Source organism: Mobula birostris, chromosome 8 (genome assembly GCF_030028105.1).
Source record: "Mobula birostris isolate sMobBir1 chromosome 8, sMobBir1.hap1, whole genome shotgun sequence".
Lineage (NCBI taxonomy): Eukaryota > Metazoa > Chordata > Chondrichthyes > Myliobatiformes > Myliobatidae > Mobula > Mobula birostris.
In genome coordinates this window covers 135050626-135075410 of record NC_092377.1, presented here as the reverse complement: position 1 = coordinate 135075410, position 24785 = coordinate 135050626, and the positions used below count along the sequence as shown (strand labels likewise).

Sequence of the window (24785 nt, the reverse complement as noted above, 5' to 3'; positions counted from 1 at the left end):
TAACTTGTGTACCTCTATTTAGTCACCTCTCATTCTCCTTCACTCCAAACAGAAAAGTCTTGGCTCAGTTAACCTATCTTCGTAAGACATGCCCTCTAATCCAGGCAATATCCTGGTAAATCTCCTCTGCACCCTCTTTAAAGCTTCCACATCCTTCCTATAATGAAGGAACCAGCACTGAACAATATTCCAAGTATGGTCTAACCAGGGTTTTATTGAGCTGCAGCGTTACCTTGCGGCTCTGAACTCAGTTCCCAACTAATGACGGCCAACACACCATACACCTTCTTAACAACCCTATCAACTTGTGCGGCAACTTTGAGAGATCTATGGATGTGAAATCCCAAGATCCCTCTGTTCCTCCACATACCCTCCAGGATCCTGCCATTAATCTAGTACTTTAACTTTGACTCAGAAAAGTGTGAAGTGATTCATTTTGGAAGGTCGAATTTGAACTCCATCTGCCTGCTCTGCATCCTACCAGTGCCCCATTGCAACCTCCAAAAACCCTTCACGCTATCCACAACAAACTTATTAACCCATCTTTCCCTTCCTTATCCAAATCATTTATAAAACAATCACAAAGAGCAGGGAATCTCAAAACAGATCTCTGTGGAATACCAATGGTCTCCACCCCCAGGCAGAATACTCTCCATCTGCTACTACACCCTCTGCCTTGACCAAGCCCATTCTGACTCCACACAGTTAAGTTTCCCTGGATCCCATGCCTCCTGATTCTGAATGAGCCTACCATAGGGAACTTATCATATGCCTTACTACTTTGTCAATGTGCTTTGTTCAATTTCAAAGAATTCAATCAGGCTTTGATCTGATTTTGATAAGAGGTAGAGGTTTCTGCCGAAGAAGAGTAGAGTTTATTTGCCACTAAAGTGCAAAGTGACATGAGGAAATTGGATTTAAAATTCTCACCTTTTAATGTTTCTTTTCTTTATGGTTACTGTACTTAGCAAAAGGAGGTAATGTTCTCCCTACAATCTCATGTACGATCTTTCTGTTTCATAGCAATAAAGGAATTGATGTCATGACAAAGCAGATGGGACAATTCAACATGCACCCTATGTCTGCACCACAAGATAGGTGAGTAATGGCCTGTGGCATGTCCAGCAGGTGCTGGTATAACAGTTTGCACCCTCTCTTTGTGCTTGTTCTGTTGCAGGTAATGCACTGTCCATTGGATGTGAGATCTTTAGCTGACTCTAGTAACGTGGGAGGGAAGGGGTGGAGCAGACACAGGTAAGCACGGTAATTCGTGCAAGTTTTAACTAACTCAAGCATTAAATATGGTGAGATTCACTGAGGTGGATATGACTTTGTGTTAGGAAATGAGTTGGATTGAAGTGTCAGTGGATAAGCATTATAACTAATATTTTAAAAAAATTCTTAGTTATGATGAAGTCATTGGGTGAATGTTATATGTTGAGGGAAGGCTGATGACGACAATATCGAGTAGGAACTGGGGAAAATAAACTGAGAGTAACTGTTTGGGGACCGATTAAAGGCCAGCTGGTTAGAGTTCAGAACCCCTACATATTCTCATGAGGATGGCAACGTTTGGGAACTTTGCATGACAAGATACCGTAAGGTTAATAATTTTGAAAAAGAAGAAGAAAGCGTATGCAAGGTATAGGAAGCTGAAATCAGGCAAGGCCTTTCAGGAAAATAGAAGAAGCAGGAGAGAAATTAAGGAATTAGGAGCGATGAAAGAGACCATGAAATATCCTTGACGAGCAGCATTATGGAGAATCCCAGGGCATTTTAGGAGCAAGAAGGTAGCCAGGGAAAGTGTAAGCCTACTCTAGGATGAAGGAGGGAATTTAAGCATGGAGCTACAGGGCGTGTATGATGTCTTTAATGAATACTTCAAGCAGTAGATAGATGACAGTGACATCAAGGAAGGGTATGTTGATATTCTCGGGCTTGTTGATATTACGAAGGTGTGTGTTGAGGGACATTAAGTGGCTAAGACCCCATGAACTAGGGGAATTGACTTCACTGGATTTCACTCACACCAATACTGAACTGATTCCACAACCTGTGGATTCACTTTTAAGGACTCTTCAAAACATGTTCTCAATATTTATTGCTTATTTGTTATTATTATGATTTTGCTTTTTTTTCCTTCTTTGTATTTGCACAGTTTGTTTTCTTTAGCATGTTGGTATCAGTCTTTGTGTGTGCTTTTTCATTGATTCTATTGTGCTTCTTTGTATTTACTGTGAACGACCTCAAGAAAATAAACATCGGTGTAGTTTTTTATATTATAGGCATCCGTTAGTCTTGTGAGAATATGGATTTGCACCTTGGAAGGTTTCCAGGGCGCAGGCCTGGGCAAGGTTGTATGGAAGACCGGCAGTAACCCATGCTGCAAGTCTCCCCTCTCCACGCCACTGATGTTGTCCAAGGGAAGGGCACTAGGGCCGATACAGCCTGGCACTGGTGTCGTTGCAGAGCAATGTGTGGTTAAGTGCCTCGCTCAAGGACACAACACACTGCCTCAGCCAAGGCTCGAACTAACGATCTTCAAATCACTAGACGAACGCCTTAACCACTTGACTACGCCATGGTGTAGCATATGGTGACATATAGGTACTTTGATAGAAGATTGATTTTGACTTTGACCTTCTGGAATCTATCCTAGCTACTATGGAAGGCAGGAGAGGAGATTGCTAGGGCCTTCAAAAAATACTCTTTAACCAGGGTGGAAAATGGCCAGTTTTGTTCCTTTGTTTAAAACGAGCCATGGGGTTAATTCAGGAAGTTGTGTGCCAGTGGGCCTTGCATCAGTGGTAGAAAAATTATTGGAGAGGATTCTTAGGGATACGATTTACTCACATTTGGAAAAGTGTGGCTTAGTTGGAGAAAGTCATCATGTCTTTGTGCAGGGATGGTCCTGTCACTCAAATCTGATTGAGTTTTTTGAGGAGGTGATGCAGATGAGTGAGGCTAGCGCAGTGCTTACAGCATCTAAAAGTAGGCTAGTCCAGAAGGTTAACTCAAGTGGGCCCTATGTTATGTTGAGAAGTTTGATTCAAAATTGGTTCAGGTGTAGAAAGAGGATAATCCCTGGGGATTTATCTAGTTTTATTTGCACCAAAACAACATCTGTTCCTCTGTGCTCCAGAAGCTTATCGTCCCCTCCCTGAGCTCTTCATCTACCATGTCCTTTTCCTTGGTAAATCCTGTTCAGATGTATACATTTAAGACTTTGCCCACAACCTTGGCTCAAACAGATTGCCTCTTTATGAACTAAAAGGGTCTTTCTCCCTTGCTCCTACTATACATAAAATGTATAATGCCTCTAATCTTGCCTGCCAGTGATCTTTCATGACCCTCTTTATCCTCCTGTTTTAAGTACTCTGCTATTTTTTTGAGGGTCTCTCCTATTTTCCTTTCCCTGCATCTTCCAAATGCTTCCTTTATTTTCTTGTAATCCTTTTTATCCTGTGTGGGATGTGTTTGCACAGTACTTTCAGTATCTCACTTTTGGATGTTCTGTCTGAGAACACTGCTCTCAGTCTTCTCTTGCTTAGTCCAGACTTGTATTATGGAATATGGGCTCTAGGTAGCCTCCCTCCTCCCACCAAGAGATCCTGTACATGCTGGAAATCTTAAGCAACACACACAAACGCTGGTGGAACGTAGCAAGTCAGGTAACAACTTTGTTGGAGAACAAGCAGTCGACGTTTTGATCAAGACCCTTCGCTTTTTATTACCCTCCATAGATACTGCCTGATTTGTTGAGTTTCTCAAACACACAAGTTTCTTAACTTCTGGACTATCCTTGCCCCCCTCCATAACTACTGTGAAACTTCAGTGCCCTGTATAGCTCAGCTCTGGTAGGTTTGTTTACTTCTTGGCTCAAAAAATACTCTTGGATGTACTTTGCAGGTTCCACCCCATCTAATTGCCTTACTCTGAGGAAACTCCTTAAATATAACTATACAGGAGTATACACCACCACAACCCAGTAAACACCCATGTGTATCAATTAAGCTGAATAGCTAATTTTCTTGTTGCCAGTTTTCAGACACATTCTAGTAAGATGGTTAAGTGTACGTGATCGATCTTGAGAGAGAAGGGTTATGAGATAGGTTTGCTTAGTCTGGTGATGTACTTCACGATGGGATAAAAGTGCAAACATGAGAATTAAAATAAACATGAAAATAAAAGACAAAGGGCCGGCTAGTGGCGCAATGACATCAGCGCCGGACCCGGGAGCGGAGGTTCCCGGGTCCGAAACCAGTCAGGTCCGCTCCCGAGTACGCTTTCCATCCGTGCCGAGTTGAGTGTCGAGATCACAACACAACCTCGTAAAATAAAGGGAAACTACTGCAAAAATGTCTGTGAGGAGTAGCGTGCCACACAGTCTCTCTCTCTCTCGCTCTGCGCCTTGTAAAGAAGCCGTGAAAAAGACATCATCACGGACGCATGCACGCACACGCGGACACAGACGGGCATGCACACAGGCACACACCAAAAAAGAAAGAAGGAAAATAAAAGACAAAGATGTTCGTTAAAAGCAAGGTTGAATAACTAGGTTTTGAGCTGGCGTTTAAAAGTGTCAACTGAGTCTGTGTCCCTTATAGTTTTAGGTGTTGAATTCCACAGTTTGGGAGTTTAATTCAGAAAAGGTGACCTGCCAATTATCTTTTGAGGGAGATTGTCGGAAGAAGATCTGAAAACTCAAGCGGGACTATAAAAGGAAAACATTTCTGTGATGTATTCTGGTCCCAGACAGTTAGACCTTTTAAAAACAAGTAAGAGAACTTGTTACGTACGCTGTAACTGGGTTGCCAAACCAGCAGAAATGGATCACTCAGTTAGAGTCTGGATTAATAGAACTAAGAAAGTTTTATTAAAGAAACAAGCAACACAGTACTCTAATCAAAAGGATAATGAATGCAACAGTTCAGCAATGATAAACATACATGTACACAGAATTCAGATAACAGGATCAATCAAGCTCTATCGTTGTCTAGGAGTAAATGACCAGTTTCAAAGTGACGCAAAGTTCAGTTCAATTTAGTTCAATTCAGCTCGCAGTAATCCCTGCCGTGGGAGATGGACAGTGTGGGGGGAAGGAGAGAGAGAGAGCAAAAACGAGTGCATATTCAAGGCTTCCACACAGACCTTCGCAGTCAGCTTTCGGGCGAGTCCTTTGTGATGTCATCTGAGGTCACTGACCGTGACCCCTCCATTTCCAGATACGATCGTTTCTCTGCGGTGAACCCAGCACCTAGGCAAGGGTGCACACACACCAGGTTCCCGCCGATCGTGCCTTTCCACCCTGAGCGTCTATGGCTTGATCCCGCGATCAGCCGTCCTCAACAGCTTCCCACCGAATTGTGAGAGGCGCACTGCTTCCAGGGTCTCGTTACCTCGGGTGTCGTGTGTGTGTCCTGCCTTAGCGAACCTGTCCCTTTTTATCCCCCTGCTGGGGTATCGCTTGTCCATCACTTCGAACAGTTCAGTGTTCAAAGGGGGAGCCGATCTTGACAGCTCTCCTTCCCCTTCATTAACATCTCCACATGCTGCTCCATGTTTTCCTTATCTCTCTCTCCTGAAGACAGGTGGCAGACCAACTGCTGATCCCACTGGTGCCAGCACAGGACAGCTACATCTTAATTTATATGAATTCTTGTCACACTTCCCCCCTTTAAGGATTTTTACCGCGGGGTAAAAATTACAAACATGAATACATTATTTGATACACACAAATATACATCTTTATCAGCTATTTGGCTAATACAGCGAGTTTGAAGTTGTCAACACCTGACAGACAGTCAGCCATCTCATTTTCTGTTCCTTTTATATGTGTTATTAATAATCCCTTAGACCAGGTTCCAACTTAGCAAACTTCATAGTGGCCAAAAACACTGATGAATTGCGATCAATGTAACCTCTCATTTGGTTTCGTCCTGGACCACATTAACAAGGGTCGTCCCATTCCGACTTAGTTTTCTCTCGCAAGGGCTTAGTAGGAGGGGGAGGGGTAGTAACCGCAGAGTTATTGCAAAACTTCCTACAGTACCCCACCATCTCCAAGAGTCTTCTGAGGGCCCTCTTGTCTGTCGGGGTTGGGAGGTCAGCGATAGCCTGCACTGTAGCTTGCATCGCTGCCAGCTGCCCGTGTCACCACAGTTCCCAGGTAAGTGACCTTCGTGTGGCTGAACTCATTTTTTTCAAGGTTCACTATCAAGCTGGCTTCAGACAGCTGTATTACATCGCCAGTACACACCTCTGTGTTCGTCAGCCCTTTAGTCACTGAATTACTCATTCTATAAGGCTGTTGCTCGCTAGGCTGACCTAGTGTCACAAGCACCACCCAACGTCCCAGTTCTTTGCATCGCCTCGGGACAATCAAACACACGTGTGCGAGTCGTTTAATTACTTCTCCTAAAGAGTCGCTTTGTTCGGGGATTAAGGGAGAGACCTTATTAGCAGAGCTGGCCAAAACAATAGCCGCCTCCCATCTGGTCGATACCATACTCATCTTTTCAAAATGGTTTTTTTTCTCTTATCAGGGGGACCCTAGCTTCATTGATTTCCGCGCTAACACCGACTAGGTTTGTTAGCATATCAAAAGTCTGTGACCGTCTCAGTTTGCGTCGGCCATAATCAATAACATCCTTCCTCCTGGGCAGCCAGTAAACCTCTTTCATGATTCCACCAACTGTTTCCTCCAGCACCGCAAAATGTCCACCGGGGGGTACTTTGTGGGCCAGGTTAAAAACCTCATCCCCATAACTCTTTTGCACCACCCCCGATTCCTCATCTGCGGGCACGGTACTTGGTCTCCCTTGCTTCCTTAGCACTTCCTCCTCCACACAATAGCCTACTAGTTCCCTTGTTAAGTCTGTGTCAGAGAGAGCTGTCTCTGCCAAAACCATCAGCCCCTCGTCCCGCTCCTGCGCCTGCACAAATTCCTTCCTGGCTAATGCTAAGTCTGTCTCAGCTCCCTCACTACCTCTTGTTTCACTACACTCCTTTTCACTTTCTACCCCCTTCTCGTACAAGGCTAGCAGAAATGTCTCAGCTAAATTTACTGCCGCGGTCCCGTGATGAACCTGTGAGTCCATGGGCTCAATGCTGGCATGGGCTCAATGCTGGCAGGCTGACCTGTCAATCTCACTGCTTCGAACACGATTCCCCCGGCGAGGTCATTACCGAGCAAGACTTCCATGCCTTTCATCGGTAATTCGGGCCTCACCCCGATCGTGACTAGTCCAGAGACCAGGTTGCTTTGTAAGTGTATCTGGTGCAAAGACACGGCTTCCGTCCCTTCCCCAACACCTTTGACCTTGACCTCCCCAGTCTGGGTCTCTGAGCTAAACTCTAATACACTCTTCAGTATTAGTGACTGACACGCTCCCATGTCTCTCCAGATCCGCACTGGAACTGGTTTTAACCCCTCCTTCAGTGACACCAATCCGGCTGAGATAAACCTCTCGCACCCTTCCTGAACTTTGGCAGACCTGTCCTGTCCTAGCGGTTCGTTTACCAGCTCGATACAGCCAGTCAAAATCGCCGTTTTTCCTTTTCCCGTCTCCTTCTTTGGGGCAAAGCACCTGGACGCAAAGTGTCCGACTTTCCCACAATTATAACAGACAACCCCAGGAGACTTCCTACCAGACTGCTCCCGGTCTACCTTATCCTTCTTACTAGTCCCCGGCTTACTTTCTGACTTTTCTGGCGGACTCTCCCCGCCGTCCTGACTACCCTTCTGGTAGCCTTTACTCGGGGCAAACTTCATTTTATGCGTCAACGCATACTCATCCGCCAACTTAGCAGTTGCAGCTAACGTGGCTGCCTCTTTCTCATCTAGGTAGGGTCTCATACCCTCAGGGACACAACCTTTAAACTGCTCAATCAGGATCAGCTGTAGCAGTCTGTCATAATCCCCCTCTACCCCCTTCGAGGCACACCAACGCTCACAATATGTCTGCATGTCACGGGCAAACTCTAAATACGTGCGGTCCCACTGCTTCCTCGCATTCCGGAACCTCTGCCGGTATGCCTCCGGGACCAACTCATAAATCCTGAGGATGGCCTCTTTCACCACCTCGTACCTCTGGGCATCTTCCGCGGACAAAGCTGAGTAAGCTTGTTGGGCTTTCCTTTTCAGTACACTCCGAAGCAAAACAGCCCACTTATCCCTCGGCCAGTCCTGACTTGTAGCAACTTTTTCGAAATGGAGAAAGTACTGATCCACGTCGGTATCGTCAAATGGGGGAACCAGCCTAACCTCCTGGGTCGCCCGGAACCCTCCACCTTGGTTCGGCACGGGCCCCTGCTCGGCCCTTATCTTTAATTTCTCCAGCTCAAATTCCCTTTCCCTCTGCCTCTCTCTCTCTTCTCGCTCCCATTGCCTCTCTTTCTCTTCTCTCTCCAACTGTCTCTCTCTCTCTCTCTTCCCTTTCTAACTCTCTCTCCTCTTCTCGCTCCAACTGTCTGTCCCTCTCTTTCTCTTCTCGCTCCAACTCCCGTACCCGGAACTCGTGCTCGAGTCTCAGTTTTTCAAGCTGCAACTGTACCGCGTCTCCAGCAGGTTTTTCAATAGACACCACCTCCAGCTCGCCTTGGGGAAACACACCTTTAGATACATAGTGCTCTACGATAGCTCTGTGTATCTCCTCTCTCCTCATCGTCGACTTCCCCTTAGCAAGATTCAACCGTTTGGCCACAGCTACCAATTCCGATTTCCTAACATCCTCTAATGCCTCCAAGGTCGGCGCCTTTATAATTTCCTCAGCCTCCATTTCTGCTGTTTGTCTTTTCTTTCTTTCGGGAATTTTGACCCAATCAATTTACTCCATCCCAAATTTAGCGTTCAAAATCGCGGACGAGAACCCCACTTATGTTGCGTACCCCATAACTGGGTTGCCAAACCAGCAGAAATGGATCACTCAGTTGGAGTCTGGATTAATAGAACTAAGAAAGTTTTATTAAAGAAACAAGCAACACAGTACTCTAATCAAAAGGATAATGAATGCAACAGTTCAGCAATGATAAACATACATGTACACAGAATTCAGATAACAGGATCAATCAAGCTCTATCGTTGTCTAGGGGTAAATGACCAGTTTCAAAGTGACGCAAAGTTCAGTTCAATTTAGTTCAGTTCGCAGTAATCGCTGCCGTGGGAGATGGACAGTGTGGGGGGAAGGAGAGAGAGAGCAAAAACGAATGAATATTCAAGGCTTCCACACAGACCTTCGCAGTCAGCTTTTGGGCGAGTCCTCTGTGATGTCATCTGAGGTCACCGACTGTGACCCCTCCGTTTCCAGATACGATCGTTTCTCTGCGGTGAACCCAGCACCCAGGCAAGGGTGGACACACACCAGGTTCCCACCGATCGTGCCTTTCCACCCTGAGCGTCTATGGCTTGGTCCTGCGATCAGCCGTCCAACAGCTTCCCACCGACTTGTGGGAGGCGCACCGCTTCCAGGGTCTCGTTACCTCGGGTGTCGTGTGTGTGTCCTGCCTTAGCGAACCTGTCCCTTTTTATCCCCCTGCTGGGGTATCGCCTGTCCATCACTTCGAACAGTTCAGGGTTCAAAGGGGGAGCCGATCTTGACAGCTCTCCTTCCCCTTCATTAACATCTCCAAATGCTGCTCTATTGTTTTCCTTATCTCTCTCTCTCCTGAAGACAGGTGGCAGACCAACTGCTGATCCCACTGGTGCCAGCACAGGCCAGCTACATCTTAATCTATGTGTATTCTCGTCACAAACTTTAAAATCACTTATGAAAAAAAATACAAGAAGCCAATGCAGAGTAGCTAATACAGGAGTGGTATGTTACCTCATCCTGGTTTTGGTGGAGATTCTGTCCTGGCCACTTTCTTTGTGTGAGATTTAAAATTCATATCTGTGTCAAGGATAACACCCAGGCTAGTTACTTCTGATTTTACAAGAGGAGCCAAGTTCCCAAGTTTATCAAGAAGTTTATCTCTTGGCTATGGGACCAACCAAAAGTATTTTGAGGTTGTATGTAGAGGTTACCATTATACTCTCCCTAATGGAAGTAATTTTGTTGATGAAAAGTGTTGTGAATTCCTCATTTTGTGGCAAATGCTTGACTGAGGACATTATAGGTTGGGGCAGGGTTTAACTGAAAAGTTTATGGTTGAAAACAGTATTTTCGAATCACTGCTATTCCCTGTAATAATCTTGGAACAATGGGCTCTTCATACAGAGCACATAAGCAGTATTAAAGGAGGCTAGTTTTTCCTTGGAAATATTACAGTCCATTTTTTCTTCATTTTCCCTCAGCTACTCTGCATGATCTCTTGAGTTTGCAGACAGAATTGTTTACCGTGCTGACAATTTTCTAAGTGATTTCTGTTTAACCCTAAGTGGGGCCACTTTGTTTAATATGTTAGAGTCATAAAAAAGAAACAGGTCCTTTGGCCCATCCAGTCTGTGCCAAAACCATTGAAACTGCCTAGTCCCGTTGACGTGCACCAGGACCGTAGCCCTCCATACCCCTACCATCCATGTACCTATCCAAACTTTGCTTAAACATTGTAATCGAGCTTGCATACATCACTCGCTCCACACTCTCATGACCCTGTGAGTGAAAAAGTTTCTCCTTGTGTTTCCCTTAAGCTTCTCACCTTTCACTCTTAACCCATGACCTCTGGTTGCAGTGCCACCCAGCCTCAGTGGAAAATGCCTGATTGCATTTACCTGATCGATACCGCTCATAACTTTGTATACCTTTATCAAATTTCCTCTCAATCATCTACGTTCTAAGGAATGAAGTCCTAACCTATTCAATCTTACCTTATAACTCAGGTCCTCCAGGCCTGGCAATACCCTTGTAAATTTTCTCTATGCTCTTTCAACCTTGTTTACAGCTTTCCTGTAGGTAGGTGGCCAAAACTATACACAATGCTCCAAATTAGGCCTCACCAACATCTTACACAACTTCAACATGACATCCCATCTTCTGTACTCAATGCTCTGATTTATGAAGGCCAATGTGCCAAAAGCTTTCTTTAGAACCATGTGATGCCACTTTCAACGAATTATGGTCCTGTATTCCTAGATCCCTTTGTTCTACCACAATCCTCAGTTGCCTACCGTTCACTGTGTAAGTCCAGGTTGCCTTCATTGCCTGTATTAACAATTGACCCAGTTCTCCTATTTGAAAAAACGAGCCTCCACTACCACCCTCTGACTCTGTCCACCAAAGCAATTTTGTATCCAATTAATAAGCTCTGGATCCCATGTGATCCCACCTCCAGACCAGCCTACCATGCAGGATCTTGTCAAAGGTGTTAGTTCGTCAACGTCTACCATCCTGCCCTTGTCGATCTTCTTTGTCACCTCTTCAAAAAGCTCAGTCAGATTTGAGTTTCAATCTCCTACGCACAAAGCCATGCTGACTATTCCTAACCAATGCCTTGCCTTTCCATATGTGGTTGGATCCTCTTTCAGAATCCCCACCAATAACTTGCTCACCACTGACATTAAGCTCACTGGCCTGCAGTTTGTCATTACAGCCCTTTAATAAATCTACTGTCAGTTTTCCAGACTGTTGTAAGTTAGACACTCGATGGTCATTGCAGAGCAGTAGTCAGAAGGAATTGTCTCCGTACTGCGTGACTCTGAAACCGCAGATCTGCAGGTAGTTGATGCTCTCGTGTGTTGTTATCATGGACAGGGCAATTTGATGGTTGTTCTCGGGGTGCGAGGAAGACAACATTGTGCAGGGTGGCAGTGTTTTTTTTTAAACAAGGCGGAGTTCCGAGCTCGACATCAACCCGGCACGGATGGAGAGCGCGCTCTTGGGTGGCCTGTCACTGGATCGAACTCGAGAACCTCTCGAGCCCGGCGCTGATCTCACTGCGCCACCAGCTGACCATTGCACAATGTAACCAGTGCGTGAAAGATGCTAAAGTGGAAAAGCCTTGCCCAGAGACAATCCCACTCTCTCAGCCTCAGAAGTCAGGATCCAGTGGCACGAAGAATCGTTACGTCTGGCAACTTCCTTGGCTGCGTCTTCTTAAGTGCTATGCCGCGCCCTACGCACTCCACAATGCGCTGTTGCAACGCCTTCTCAGCCGTTGAACCCCCGGGGTTTCCTTTCTCTGATCCACCGAAGCAGTCTTCGCATGCTGGGATGAGCAAATTCCTATCTCACCAAGGGTTTCAGACCCATTGGCTACCGTCATCTGGTTTAGCCGGCCTGTTGAAGCCGTTGCCTGGGGTGTGGCGGCTGTTGCATGCAAACAGCTACAGGGAGCCACAGGTGAGAGCTGGGTGTTGGCGGGGACCAGTAGATGACGAGCCACTCCAAGGAGTGCGACAAGCCCCCCCATCTAGAGGCGCTACCCCTCCCATGCACTCCAGACAGGGCAATAGTGTAGAGGTTAACATAACACTATCACAGTGCCAGTGACCCAGGTTTCACTCCTGCTGCTGTCAGTAAGGAGTTTGTAAGTTGTCCCCATGACTGTGTGGGTTCACTCCGGGTGTTCCTGTTTGCTCCCACATTTCAAAGACATGGGTTAATTGGTCATGTGTGTAATTGGGCAGTGCTGGTTGATGGGTCTGAAGAAGCTTGTTACCATGCTGTACTCTAAATGAATAAATCTCTGCTTCCACTGCCTCCCGGCAGCATGTTCCAGGCACCCATCCCTGTCTTCATATAAAAAAACTTATCCCGCAAATCTCCTTTTAAATGTGCGCTTACAGTCCCGGTTCCCTCTGTTATACAGGTGCTCATTTGGGTGAGGGTAATAATTATCTGAACCAGCCATCCCTATGCTTCATGACTAGTCTATGATGAGTTTGCTGAGTGCATAATTCTTCCCCTTCTCATTGCAAAGTGTTTTCTGTTAAACTGATGGCAAAATTATGATTATTTCATTGTCAGTGTCATAAGGAACATAATTGGGCCATTCTGCCCATCAAGTCTGCTCTGCCATTTCATCATAGCTGATATATTATCTTTAAACGCCAACGTCCTACTTCCTTCCTGTAACCTTTGACACCCTTACTAACCAAGAGCCTAGCAACTTCCACTTTAAGTGTACCAGTGACTTACCCTCTACAGCCATCTGTGGCAATGAATTCCAGATTCACCATCATCTGGCTCAAGAAATTCCTCTTCATCTCTGTTCTAAAGGGACGTCCTTCTACTTTGAGGCTGTGCCCTCTGGTCCTAGAATTCCCCGGTAAAAGAAGCATCCTCTAGGGGTAATTAATTAATCCTATCGTGGAATTCCAGACTGAGTCTTCCTTGACTCCAGCATGTGCAATTCCAACAACCTAACCCAGAAGTATTCTTTGTGTTTCTTATCTCAGCAGCCTTTATCAGTTTCATTTCTTCAGACGATATGTAGATTGAAATTACCTGTGATTATGGCAATACCCTTTTGACAAGCTGTCATTCTGGCACCATTTCCTGGAAAAGGCATTTGCCATGCTGGCCTTCATCAGTCAGAGCACTGAGTACAAGAAACACACATCAAAGTTGCTGGTGAACACAGCAGGCCAGGCAGCATCTCTAGGAAGAGGTACAGTCGACGTTTTGGGCCGAGACCCTTCGTCAGGACTAACTGAAGAAAGAGCTAGTAAGAGATTTGAAAGTGGGAGGGGGAGTGGGAGATCCAAAATGATAGGAGAAGACAGGAGGGGGAGGGATGGAACCAAAAGCTGGACAGGTGATTGGCAAAAGGGATATGAGAGGATCATGGGACAGGAGGCCCAGGGAGAAGGAAAAGGGGGAGCGGGGAACCCAGAGGATGGGCAAGAGGTATAGTCAGAGGGACAGAGGGAGAAAAAGGAGAGTGAGAGAAAGAATGTGTGTATATAAATAAATAATGGATGGGGTACGAGGGGGAGGTGGGCCATTAGCGGAAGTTAGAGAGGTCAATGTTCATGCCATCAGGTTGGAGGCTAGCCAGATGGAATATAAGGTGTCGTTCCTCCAACCTGAGTGTGGCTTCATCTTTACAGTAGAGGAGGCCGTGGATAGACATGTCAGAATGGGAATGGGATGTGGAATTAAAATGTGTGGCCACTGGGAGATCCTGCTTTCTCTGGCGGACAGAGCGTAGGAGTACAGTTTTGTTATTAAACCAGAAAGATTGTGGAAACAATTTACCAGGGTGTTGCCTAGACTTGGGACCCGAGTTACAAGGAGAGGCTGTGTAGACTAGGACTTCATCCCCTGTAATGTAGAAGATTGAGAGGTTGTTGTGACTGTGATCTAAGTCACCAAAGAGACACTGAAACTAGTGATATAAAGGTCTTTAATCATCACGACAAGCAGGCATTCTCTTGAGACCCTCTTGATAGAGTCTTTAAAACACAAAGTTCATCACATTTTATACTTTTTAAGATGAAAGGTAACAGAAGGTGATTCAATACTATTTGAATAGTTGCAATGACATTGTTTACTTCAATATTTTGGGTTGACAGAGGCTCCTTTAAATTACATATTTGCAGTGCCAGACTCCTCTGAAAGTTCAAACATCTTTGCTGGAACAAAGTAATTCACACAGAGGGTCTAAAAGCTTCTGGGTACAGAGATCCCAGACACCCAAAATTAAGGTTGTTACTGCAGACTCTGAATACACAAATATTTCAACTATTGATTGATCAACTATACTTGTGACCATATACAAAGTGACAAAATCAGTCTTGTCTGCCAGCTTGAACTCGGTCACAATGGTGCAAATAACTCAGCCATGTTGCCTGGTTTGTAGGCCAGTTAGCATAACCCCATTGTCTTAAGTTTGGCTGAAGCAGATGAGAATATCTCATGGTCACTTCACTTTGCAAACTTTATCTCTTGAGCAGCCAGCCCCCTGCTGTGGGCCAGCAGTCCATTCTCTGTAGATGGTGCTGTTTGAAAAGCTGTCCTTTTAACTAAAAACTGATTACTGCTTGCAATTTAAATTTAGAAATGAAGATCAGTTCTTGCGTGAATTAAAATCTGCTATATTCACATAATTTCATAATTCCCGAATAGGGTGACCTCATAAGGGTTATACAAGGTCATGATGGACAGAGCTAAATATCTTTTCCCCCCCCCAGGGAGAATGTGCTAAAAACAAGAGGGCATAGGTTTAAGATCACAGCAAGAGGTTTAAAAGTGGAATCAGGGTCAGATTCTTCACACAGAGGGTGGTGCATATTTGGAATGAGCTGCCAGAAATAATGGTTGAAATGGGCACCTTAGCAACATTCAAAAGACATCTAGATAAGTACATGCAGAGGGGAGATTTGGAGGGTTATAGGCCAAATGCAGTCAGATGGGACTTGTTCACTGGGCAACAATCAGTTGGGCTCAAGTCCCTGCTCCCATGCTGTATGAAATTGGGAGGTCATAGTTCAGGTGTACAGGAGATTGGTGAGGCCACATTGGTGTGTTCACTTCTGGTAGTTTTGCTGTAGGAAATGTATTGCTAAACTGGAAAGAGTGCAGGAAATGGTCAAGCGTGTAGTCAGGACTTGAAGGACAACGTTATAGGGCGAGGTTGAACTGATTAGGATCTGGTTCCTTAGAGCTTTGATGATAAAGGGTGATTTTTATAGTGATGCACATGGTGAAAGGCATGGATAGGGCCATTCACCCCAACGAGTCTGCTCTGCAATTTTATCATGGCTGATTCATTATCCCTCTCAGTATACTCCTCCCTTCTCTCCATAACCTTTAATGCCCTGACTAATCAAAAATCTATCAACCTCTGCTTTAATATACCCAATGACTTGGTCTCCAAAGCAGTTTGTGGCAATGAATTCCACAGGCTAAAGAAATTTGTCGTCATCTCTGATCTAGATAGACATCCCACTATTCTGAAGCTGTGCCCTCTGGTCCTATTACCCCACTATAGGAAACATCATCTCCACATCCACTCTGTCTAAGCCTTTCAATATTTGATGGGTTCTAAATTCCATCGAGTACAGGCCTGGAGCCATCCAGCATTGTTCATAAATTAACCCTTTTACTCCCAGAATCACTCTCATGAGCCTCCTCTGGACCCTTGCCAATGTCACCACATCTTTTCTTCGACAAGGAGACCAAAACTGCTCACAATACTCCAAGTGCAGTCAGATCAGTGCCTTATAAAGCTTCAGTGTTACATCCTTCTTTTTATGTTCTTGTCTTATTGAAATGAACGCTAACATCGCATTTGCACTCATTACCACTGACTTGACCTGCAAGTTAACACTTAGGGAATCCTGTATGAGAACTCCCAAGGCCCTCTGCACCTCTGAGTTTTGAATTTTCTCCCCATTTAGAAAATGGTCTGTGGTTTTATTCCTTCTACCAAATTGCATGACCATACTCTATATTCCATCTGCCCCATCTTTGCCCACTCTCCCAAACTGTCTTCCGAGTCCTTAGCTGAATGTATTCAGTCTTTTCCCCAGCGTTGGGGATAATTTTGAGGGGTTTAGTTGATGGGGGGGAAATATTTAATAGGAACCTAAGGGGCAACTTTTTTTTCTGAGGTAGTGTGTGTGTGGAATGAGTTGCAAGAAAATGTGTCTTTCGTTATAGCAAAAGCTGCCCATCCTCCGTCTATACTCTCATGGTCTTAATCTGAAACACTGACCACCCTTTACCTCCACACAGGTGCTGCCTGATCTGAAGGCTTCCTCCAGCTGTTCCAGCATCTGCAGGTTTTCGTGACTTGTGTTGTAAATGATATTCTGGTGGTTCTCTTACAGGGCAAAGCAAGCTAAATACCCTGCGAGGAATGACCGTCGTGATTTCAGTCACTTCGCCTGCCCGCCCGAGCAATCTGCTAATTCCTACTTGCCGACAGGCCGTTTCGGGGGTAATAGGGCTCTTCATCAACCAGTGCTAAGTAATGGACAACGTGGTGCATCTTCAGACCATACTGGCAGGTGGCAGCAGTCGTCCTGGAGGAATTACCGGGCTCATTCTCCATGGCAACAGTGCCAGGTGGAATCTCCTTGGGGCAGAGATCAGCTGCTGCACCCCTGGGCTGGTTACCAACAGCGTTCTGCAAGGAGTACCAGGGGAAAGAACCTGATCTCTCAAGGTCAGGTTAGAGGAAACACGCATCTACGATGGGACAATTGAAATGTGGACGGGTATTTTAGTCACTTTGATTAAGAGGAACTGAAACAATGTGCACGATAAAACTGCAGCTGAGGGACTAGTTCAGAAAACAGCTACTGTCTCAGGGCATCACTGCATTTTTTTAGTGTGTTGCTACATACGTAGAGAAATCTCACACCATCCACCACAATATTGTGTTCAACTCCCAATCTTTAATTCATTTCCTGACATCACTGTCTCCCCATCAGCTTTCCTTAATTCACAGAACAGCCCCAACAGCCTTCCGCAGTTCATGCGCTCTCCATCTAACGGGTTGGGAGGACTTGGAATTGAATGGCACTCCGGATATTCGGTCTGAGGGGACACAGTGCAGATTTCGTTCAGCCGGCGGGATGTCGATATACTGCACAGATACTGGTGTCCTGCTCCACTGAGGACACTTCGTACCTTTACAGGTACTTAGAGTCATGAAGAACTACAGCTCAGAAACGAGTATTTTGGTCCATCTAGTCTGTGCTGAACTAGATTCATTTTACATCGAGTTGGGGTCGATTTTTAATCTTTCCATGGGCAACAAATAGATACCCAAATCTTAAGTCAGTCAGAAACCATTGGTAAATGTTACATCTGAAACTTGAATGTGACAGGTTTGTGTTTGATGGTCTGACTTGACTGCTGTGACACCCAGCTCTTCTCCCTGTTGTTTTTTTTTGGCTCATTTAAATGGGAACATCGGAAGAATCATCAGGATCATCTCTGGATCAATGAACCTTATCTGGTAATGAGTGTGGTGCCGATCTGAGAGCAGACTCAGTTGCCAGTCAAGTTCCACAGGCTCCTGATCAACGTTCTCTTTGCCTCGTGGAGGATGGGCAGGGGCTCTGGCGTGTGGTTGCAGCTTTTAAATTGAGGACCCTCTGTGTTCTGGGTTGTACATCTTGTTAGTTTTTGCAGTGATATCTTGTGCCTCATCTTTTTACCAGATTCTCCTAAAATTCACAGCATCAATGTTTGAGGAAGGCTTGAAACAAGAATTTCTATGCTCATTATTAAATGTAATGTGGAATCAAAATAAATTAATTTTGGCCACTTGTATAATTTTATCTTTCTGCAGTGTTCAGAACAGTAGAAATAATTTTGAGAGTTGTGAGTGTGATATGTCTAAGTCTTGACCTCATTTCTACAAAGGGCCTATATTTAACAGCTAATGGTGTCAACAATCATTTACTACTTCTGCTGCCATTTAACACAGATTGAATGAGACCAATGGATTTCCCACAAGTAGTGGGATTGATTAGATGATTTGATTGTGCACTCTTTGCTGTTTGTTTTTACTTCCCTCATGCTTTCATTGAGGAGACTTTGTGCCTTTCCACATACTTAGAGTCATAGAGAGCTACAGCACAGAAACAGGCCGTTCGGGCCATCTAGTCTATGCAGAGCTGTTATTCTGCCTAGTCGCATCAACTTGCACCTTGACCATAGTCTTCCGTACCCCTCCCATCCATATACTTATCCAAACCCCTATTCATCACTTCCAGTGTCAGCTCGTTCCATGCTTTTACTTGGCTTTGAGTGAAGAAGTTCCACTAATGCTCCCTTCAAACATTTCACCTTTAACCCATGACTTCTAATGATGGTTGCACCCAGCCTCTGTGGGGGAGGGAAGCATTTATCCCTGTCTTTTCCCCACATAATTGGGGTTGAGAGGGTGAACAGCTTTAAGTTCCTCGGCATAAACATCACCAAGGACCTCACGTGGTTTTTCACCACACATACCAGCTGTGTGGTGAAAAAGGCACAACAGCACCTCTTTCACCTCAGACGGTTGAAGAAGTTTGGTATGGGCCCCCAGATCCTAAGAACTTTCTACAGGAGAACAATTGAGAGCATCCTGACTGGCTGGATCACTGTCTGGTATGGGAACTGTACTTCCCTCAATCGCAGGACTCTGCAGAGAGTGGTGCAGACAGCCCAGCGCATCCGCAGATGTGAACTTCGCACTATTCAGGACATTTACAAAGGCAGGTGTGTAAAAAGGACCTGAAGGATCATTGGGGACCCGAGTCACCCCAAACACAAACTGTTCCAGCTGCTACCATCAGGGAAACGGTACCGCAGCATAAAAGCCAGGACCAACAGGCTCCGGGACAGCTTCTTCCACCAGGCCATCAGACTGATTAACTCCCGCTGATACAATTGCATTTCTATGTTATATTGACTGTCCTGTTGTACATACTATTTATTATAAATTACTATACATTCCACATTTAGACGGAGACGTAACGTAAAGATTTTTACTTCTCATGCATATGAAGGATGTAAGTAATAAAGTCAATTCAATTCAATTCAAATCTTCCCCCATTCTCCGATGCTCCAGGAAATAACGTCATAGCCTATTCGACCTTTCCCTATAACTCAGGTCCTCAAGTGCTGGCAACATCCTTATAAATGTTCTTCGCAGTCTTTCAATCTTATTGATATCTTTCCTGTAGGTAGGTGCACTCAGTACTCCAAATTAGACCTCACCGATATATAATTTCAACGTAATATCCCAATACCTGTACTCATTACTTTGATTTATGAAGGCCAGTGGGCCAAAGATCTCTTTATGGTACACTATCGGCATGACACTGATTTCCATAAATTATGCATCTGTTTTCCCAGGTCCCTCTGTACTAGTTGGTGCCCCTGTGTACTCCTACCCTGGTTTGTCCTCCCGAAAGTGCAACACCTTCTCCGCTGGTTTGTGATCATGAACCAGAGATTCCCACAGTTTCAAGGACACAGCTCACTCAACTGTCAGACCCATTCTACCATTCAACAAGATAGTAATTAATCTAATTCCAGTGCTTCCCCCACACTGGATCGTTTCTCCTTAATTCAGTACTATACAAGGACATTTTGATGCTAGTTCCCTCAGGATATCGTGCCTTCTGAGAAATTGTTTTAGTGAAGACATCAGTGGTGTTTCAAAACTTTATGAGAAGAGGCTTAACCCATTCAGTCTCTCCTTGTATGACAACTCATCATCCCAACAACTAGTTTGGTGAATCTTTACCTCACGTCCTCCTGACGTACGTCTTTTTATGCAACTTGTGAGTCTGTTGGGGTCATCTATTGCTCCCAGTGCGGCCTCCTCTACATTGGTGAAACCCAACGCAGATTGGGGGACCGCTTCGTCGAGCACCTCCACTTCGTCCGCCACAACAGACTGCATCTCCCGGTAGCCACCCACTTCAACTCTGCTTCCCATTCCCATTCAGATATGTCCATACATGGCCTCCTCTACTGCCATGATGAGGCCAAACTCAGGTTGGAGGAGCAATGCCTCATATACCGTCTAGGTAGTCTCCCATTGGTATGAACATAGAATTCTCCAGCTTCCGGTAATTCCCTCCCCCTTCCTTTTTCTCTATCCCTATTTCACTCTGCCCCTCCCCCAGCTGCCTATCACCTCCCTCATGGTTCCGCCTCCTTCTACTACCCATTGTTTTCCTGCCTATGACACCGATGCTTCCCCTTCACCTCCCCTTTGTCTTTCAAATTACTGGTTTTTCAACTGAACCTACCAGCCTTCTCCTTCCAACCCTCCCCCACCTTCTTTGTAGGGCCTCTGCCCCTTCCCTCTTCAGTCCTGACGAAGGGTTCCAGCCGGAAACGTCGACTGATCATTTCCACGGATGCTGCCCGACCTGCTGAGTTCCTCCAGCGTGTTGTGAGGGTTATTTTTATGCAAGTTGTACACTATTTAGAATGATCAGGGCCATTTGACTTGTTTGTTTGCTACATTTGCATGTTAACGACTTGTGACTCAGGGCACATAAGCCCTTTTGTATGTTGCTTCCATTCATAAAACATTGCAGTATCCTTGCTGTTGGATCTGGAGGTGATACTGTCCAGAAAGTTCTTCAGAAGTCATGAATGAGGTGCAAATCCTGTGGTTACAGCTGTTTATTAGGTGTTTATAACGAAGAAATAACAGTAATAAAGTTCAATGTAAAACTTATCGGAGTACATGTCACCGCATACAACTGTTACATACAACCAATTGTTACTTAAGTATTCTTATTTAAGTTAACTTAAGAACTAAAGGAAGAAAACAAAGAACAAAGAAATCATAAACAACAGGAATTCTGCAGATGCTGGAAATTCAAGCAACACACATCTAAGTTGCTGGTGAACGCAGCAGGCCAAGCAGCATCTGTAGGAAGAGGTGCAGTCGACGTTTCAGGCCGAGACCCTTCCTGACGAAGGGTCTCGGCCTGAAACGTCGACTGCACCTCTTCCTACAGATGCTGCTTGGCCTGCTGCGTTCACCAGCAACTTTGATGTGTGTTGCAACAAAGAAATCATGGTCATACTGAAAGCCAGCTCAAACCAGACAAATAAGAAAATTCCTTGATAAGAACAGCCAATGACAAAGTTTGATTTGTGGCGTGGTACAGGCCGGCTGCTACCAAGGAGCTACAGAACCGGCTGAAAAGCTTTAAAACTCCATTAAGGCAGGTGATTATGCAAACATATCCACTGAGATGCAGCACAGGGCGTCATAGGAAGTCATTTCTGCCTGTGGCCATCAAACTTTACAACCCCTCCCTTGGAGGATCAGACACCCTGAGCCAATAGGCTGGTCCTGGACTTACTTCATAATTTACTGGCATAATTTACATATTACTATTTAACTATTTATGGTTCTATTACTATTTATTATTTATGGTGCAACTGTAATGAAAACCAATTTCCCCCGGGATCAATAAAGTATGACTATGACTATATAATCTAGCATAAGGACAGTTAAACCGCACACAAAAAAAACAATTTAGACTCTAATCCAACATTACCAATTTGCGAAAGATTGCTTCTATCCAATTATTTCCTATCCACCAGCTTTCAATTCACCCAGTTCACATGTTCTAACCTTGTTCACCATCTTCCTGCTTCTGTCCTAGAATTTGTTTGTCCTGATGATGCTCAGAGTTTAGTAGTTCCTTAGGCATTGAGCGTGTGGACAATGTGGCCCACCCGTCAAAGCTGGATGAGTGTGATCAGAGCCTAGATGTTGGCGCTGGGAGGGACACTGAGTTTGGTTTGCCTGCTCTGCCAGTGGATCCGCCTTAACAGGAGGGAACTGATATCCTGGCCGCATGATTAACGTGTGCAAGTCGGGAGAGTTTAAGCTAGTTTGGTAGAGGATGGGAACCAGAGTGCCAGATAAAAGTGGAGGGATCGAGAGGCAGGTAGATGTCCTGAGCAGTAAGTCTAAAGCAGGACGAATGGGGGGTGGGGGGGGGGGAAGCATGATGAAAAGGATGGATTAAAACGAGTCTATTTTAATGCAAGAGGTATTAAGGTAAAGAATTTAAGAGCATGGACTGGTACATGGAACCAAGATCCTTTGGAGCCTTGGTTGAGAGAGGGACAGGACTGGCTGCTTAATGTGGCAGAGTTTTGCTGTTTTAGAAAAGATGTTGAGGGAGATGAAAATATGGGGAGTGACAGAGAAAGTTGCACTGTTAATCAGGTGTAAGGTATAATATCACACCTGCACTCAGATGAGACATATATCCAAGTCTATATGAGTAGAATTCAAAAATAAGAAAGATGCTGTGTTCAGTTCTGGTCACCCAGCTACAGGAAGGATGTGGATACTACAGAGAGAGTGCAGAGGAGATTTACAAGGATGTTGCCTGGATTGGAGGGCGTACCTTATGAGAATAGGTTGAGTGTACTTGGCCTTTGTGTGGGCACGTGGCCAAGTGCTTAAGGCATTCGACTAGCGATCTGAAGGTCATGAGTTCGAGCCCAAGCTGAGGCAATGTGTTGTGTCCTTGAGCAAGGCACTTAATCACACAGTGCTCTGCGACGACACTGGTGCCAAGCTGTACGGTTCCTAATGCCCTTCCCTTGCACAACATTGGTGTCGTGCAGAGGGGAGACTTGCAGCATGGGCAACTGCCGGTCTTCCATACAACCTTGCCCAGGCCTGCGCCCTAGAGAGTGAAGACTTTCCAGGCGCAGATCCATGGTCTCGCAAGACTAATGGGTGCCTTTACTTACTTGGCCTTTTCTCCTTGGAGCGACAGAGGATGAGAGGTGACCTGATAGCGGTGTATAGGATGATGAGGGGCGTTGATCGTGTGGATAGTCAGAGCCTTTTTTCCCAGGGCTGAAATGGGTAACACGAGGGGGCATAGTTTTACGCTGCTTGGAAATAGGTACTGAGGGGACATCAGGGGTAAATTTTTCACATAGTGGGTGTGTGGAATGCACTGCCATTAGAAAGATAGAGGGCTATGCAGTAGGGAATTTCTAGAGTTAGCAACATGGTCGGCACAACATTGTGGGCCAGAGGGCCTGTACTGTGTGGTAAATTTCTGTGTTATGCAGTCACTCTGGATGGATCACACTACAGACCCCTAGTAGCCGTGGGACATCGAGGAACAGATCTGCAGGCAGATTAGGGAAAGATGCAAACCCAACAGGGTTGTTGTCGCAGGTGATTTCAACTTCTCTAATACAGACAGGGACGTCCTGAGGGCATGAGGTTCTGATAGGGCAGAATTTGGTAGATGCATCGAGGATGGACTATGAAATCAGAATGTTGATCATCCAACAAAAGGAGGGACATGAGTCTGACCATGTGACTGACCTTTCAGTGAGGGAACAGTGATCACAACTCTGTAAGTTTTAAGATAGTTATGAATAAGGATATGAAAGGACAAGTACTTTAGGAAGGCCTTAGATAAGATCCTGAATGGGAATTTGGCATTCAGAATGAGGTAGTGAATCAGATTGGACATTGGCTTCACAGGAGAGGGTAGTAGATGGTTGCCTCTGTGACTGGAGGCCTGTGAGTAGTGGCATGCCGCAGGGATCGGTGTTGGATCTATTATTAGTCATCTGTATCAGTGATCTGAATGATAACGTGGTAAACTGGATCAGCAAATTTGTAGATGACACCAAGATTGGGGGTGTAGTGGACAACGAGGCAGGCTGTCAAAGTTTACAGCAGGATCTGCACCAGCTGGAAAATGGGCTGACAGATGGCAGATGGAATTTAATACAGACAAGTGTGAGGGGTTGCACTTTGGGAGGACAAACCAGGGTAGGACTTACACGGTGAATGGTAGGGCACTGAGGAGTGTGGTAGAACAAAGGGATCTGGCAATACAGAAGTTCTTTGAAAGTGATATCACAGGCAGAGCGGGTTGAGAACAGCTTCTGGCACATTTGCCTTCATAAATCAAACTACTGAGTACAGCAGTTGAGATGCTATAGGTTAAAGTTGAAGGGTAAAATGTTTAAACAGAACGTTAGGAGAACTTCAAAGTGGTGAGACCGGAATAAGCGGTCAGCGGAAGTGGAAGCAGGTTTGATTTCAATATTTAAGAGAAACTTGAATAGGTACATGGATGGAGGGTCGAGCTCTGAGAGTAGGTCAATAGGATTAGGCAGCATTAATAGTTTGGCACTGACTAGAGGGGCTGAAAGGACTAGATCTGTGCTGTAATGTTCTATGACTATGTATAAGCCTAGAGGGGGAGTATTTGGGTGTAACAAGTTATGAGAACATTGGGCAGGAACTAGGGAGATTTCATTGGGAACAACTGTTCACATCTGACATGCAGAGGGTGTTTAAGGACCACCTGAAAAAAATATAAGACTGGTATGCTCCACTAAGAAGGATGGCAAGGTAAGGGATCCTTAGAA

General features: G+C 45.2%; 1 protein-coding gene across 1 annotated transcript in view; it reads left to right on the top strand.

Moving 5' to 3' along the window:
- LOC140201735 (RNA/RNP complex-1-interacting phosphatase-like) overlaps positions 1-18170 on the top strand; it is a 31704-nt gene extending 13534 nt beyond the window's left edge. The window contains exons 8-9 of the mRNA XM_072266336.1: positions 1024-1098; positions 16715-18170. Of these exons, the coding sequence (XP_072122437.1) occupies positions 1024-1098; positions 16715-17093 (454 nt within the window). The 3' untranslated portion in view covers positions 17094-18170. The remainder of the gene's footprint in view (positions 1-1023; positions 1099-16714) is intronic.
- Positions 18171-24785: the final 6615 nt, after the last annotated feature.